This window comes from Nanorana parkeri, unplaced genomic scaffold (genome assembly GCF_000935625.1).
Source record: "Nanorana parkeri isolate BGI_ZX_2015 unplaced genomic scaffold, ASM93562v1 scaffold13, whole genome shotgun sequence".
NCBI classification, from domain to species: domain Eukaryota; kingdom Metazoa; phylum Chordata; class Amphibia; order Anura; family Dicroglossidae; genus Nanorana; species Nanorana parkeri.
In genome coordinates this window covers 1028453-1030830 of record NW_017306281.1, presented here as the reverse complement: position 1 = coordinate 1030830, position 2378 = coordinate 1028453, and the positions used below count along the sequence as shown (strand labels likewise).

The window sequence follows — 2378 nt, the reverse complement described above, 5'->3', positions numbered from 1 at the left end:
TTCTACTATACGATGGAAAAAGTAATGTAAATTTAAAAAAAAAAGTTTCCCCTATGTTGTTATAAAACATTTATTCTTACCCATATTTTTGGTAAAATATAAAAGACGGGGTCACGTCGGGTAAATACTAGAAACAGGATGTCTTGCTGCACTCCTTACCGGGTGCTTGTAGTGACCACGGAAGGCACCGTGTAAATCACAGAAAAGAAGAATAATGTCACCAGCACACCGTTTTTGTAAATCAATAATCCATTTTAATGGCACATTGCCATCCAATACCTCGGGTAATTACGTCGGGTAAATAGACACCAAACATGTCAAGTCAAAAAAAATTGCGTGTGCTTGCAAAATTGCAAAAAACAACCACACCGAAAATTGGCCATGGGCGACGCTTTAAACGCTTTTATTGCTCACCAGTTTAGTGATCAGTGATTAATGGCCCTATAATTATTACTCTCACTCCGACGTTCGCGGTGATATGTAATATGTGTGGCACAATAGGCGCAATTGTTGCTTCCGCACATAGGCGCACCCGACGCATGTCTACATGTGTATGTGGGGGGCGGGGAACTTTAAAAAAAAGAAAAAAAAAAGTATTTTTTATGCTTTCATTTTTGTATTACTTTTTTTTTTTTTAACACAACTTTATTGCTATCACATGGGGGGCTAAGAAGCTTCCTATGCGATAGCCAATTTACAAGACTGGTTCTCTTTATGGACCCCTAATGTCACCTAGGGACCCCCAGAGGTGCTGATGAAGCAGAGATCTGCTTCACCAGCTTCTGTAGCTGGGAATGACAGCTGAATGTGGAAGTGATGTAATATACAGGAGAGAGGAGATCAGAGGGAGATCGTTTACCGATCTCCCTTTGATCCCCTGTCACAGAGCAGCCATGCCGGTCCCGGGCACAGGGGATCTCAGGACCGGCAGTGACAGCTGCTGCTGATACACGCAATCGGGCGTCTCTAGAGACGCACGATGGCTTGAATGTAAAGCTCCCGGCCAGCCGTTCAATTACAAAGAAAGGCCGGCCGGGAAGCTACTCGTCGGGCTCTGGCAAAATAGAATTATATTATAATATAGAAGTAGTGGCTGGGGTTCTACTTTAACCTCACATTTTCTGACTTTTCCCTTATAGCCCAAAAAAAAAAAATGAAGCAATACTGTATCAAACATTCATCATTTACAGTACCAGTGACACTGTTCTCTGCACTAGATGCACCACAAATTTACTTTGTACAGAAACTTCAGGAGTGGCATTTCATACAGAGCACAGCATCCATGAGCATCAACATCTGTGTTCACAGATGCAGCAAATCCACATACATCCATCAGAAATAATTCTCGACGACTAATTTCCGATTCATTATTAGACACCATCATTGCTCTTTGATAATAAACCGAAAAGGACCGTGTCATTGACAACCTGTGGTACAATTTACATGTTAAGAACATTTAACAACAGTCATTATTGGCAATCATACTTCCATCGATAGCCAATTAAAAGTATACACACAGTTCAGTAGGTGTTAGAAAGAGGTTGGAATAAGCATGCTAGGGTGTTAGTAAAATCCCCACTCCCTGTGACATTAAAGAACAAACAATAGTAGAAAAGACAGTAGCTGACTTTTCCACAGGGTTTTGGTCGCCTCAGAAGTCCCGAATTCTCATCTGTCACTTTCAACTCAATCTGAAGGGAAAAAAATGTACAAAAATAAATAACTTGATGTAGACTTATGTAAGATGAATGTCAGCAAAACATTTCCCATCAAAAACCATAGTAACCAAGTTACAAAAACAAAAAAGACAAAAACGAATTAAAAAAAATAAAAATGTTGAGAGCCATGTGCATGTTATGGAACTTATGTGGACATTAGAAGTCCTGCATATCTGCTCACAGCACCCTAAGCAATGTTGACACACAATGCATGTAGGGACTTGATTGGTATCCAAAGACTGTAACTTGTGTAATGTCCTCGGAGTAAAACAGGAAAACAGAGTGTCTGACACATTAACTGGAAAAGCCTAATTAACTGTCCAAGACATAAAATACCAACCCAACAAATGCAAGATTATGAAACTACAATGGGGATAAATCCACTGTAATTACAAGAAACACTTAATACATATAAAATCAGGAAGGATTCATGCTTTAAATACTGTGACACAAACAATATATACTGTATAATCGCATATGCTTTACATAGTTTTACCCAATAAACAAACATTTTGCAACATTATTGGCCACAGGTCTAATATAATGATTTGTTATTCTCCAAGATCGCCTCCCCAATCCTATGCTCCAAAGAACCCTGCCTACACAAACCACTATTAAGCCTGGTGTCACTCTCGCCGCTGTTCTAAATGGGTGTGGAGG

General features: G+C 39.7%; 1 protein-coding gene across 2 annotated transcripts in view; it reads right to left on the bottom strand.

The window, feature by feature from the left end:
* BCL7A (BCL tumor suppressor 7A) overlaps nt 1–2378 on the bottom strand; it is a 28674-nt gene that overhangs the window by 15461 nt on the left and 10835 nt on the right. The window contains exon 3 of one of the 2 annotated variants that reach the window (XM_018557076.1): nt 1629–1691. The exons of the other annotated variant lie outside the window; for it this stretch is intronic. Coding sequence (XP_018412578.1) covers nt 1629–1691 — 63 coding nt within the window. The remainder of the gene's footprint in view (nt 1–1628; nt 1692–2378) is intronic. 2 annotated transcript variants of the gene reach the window in all.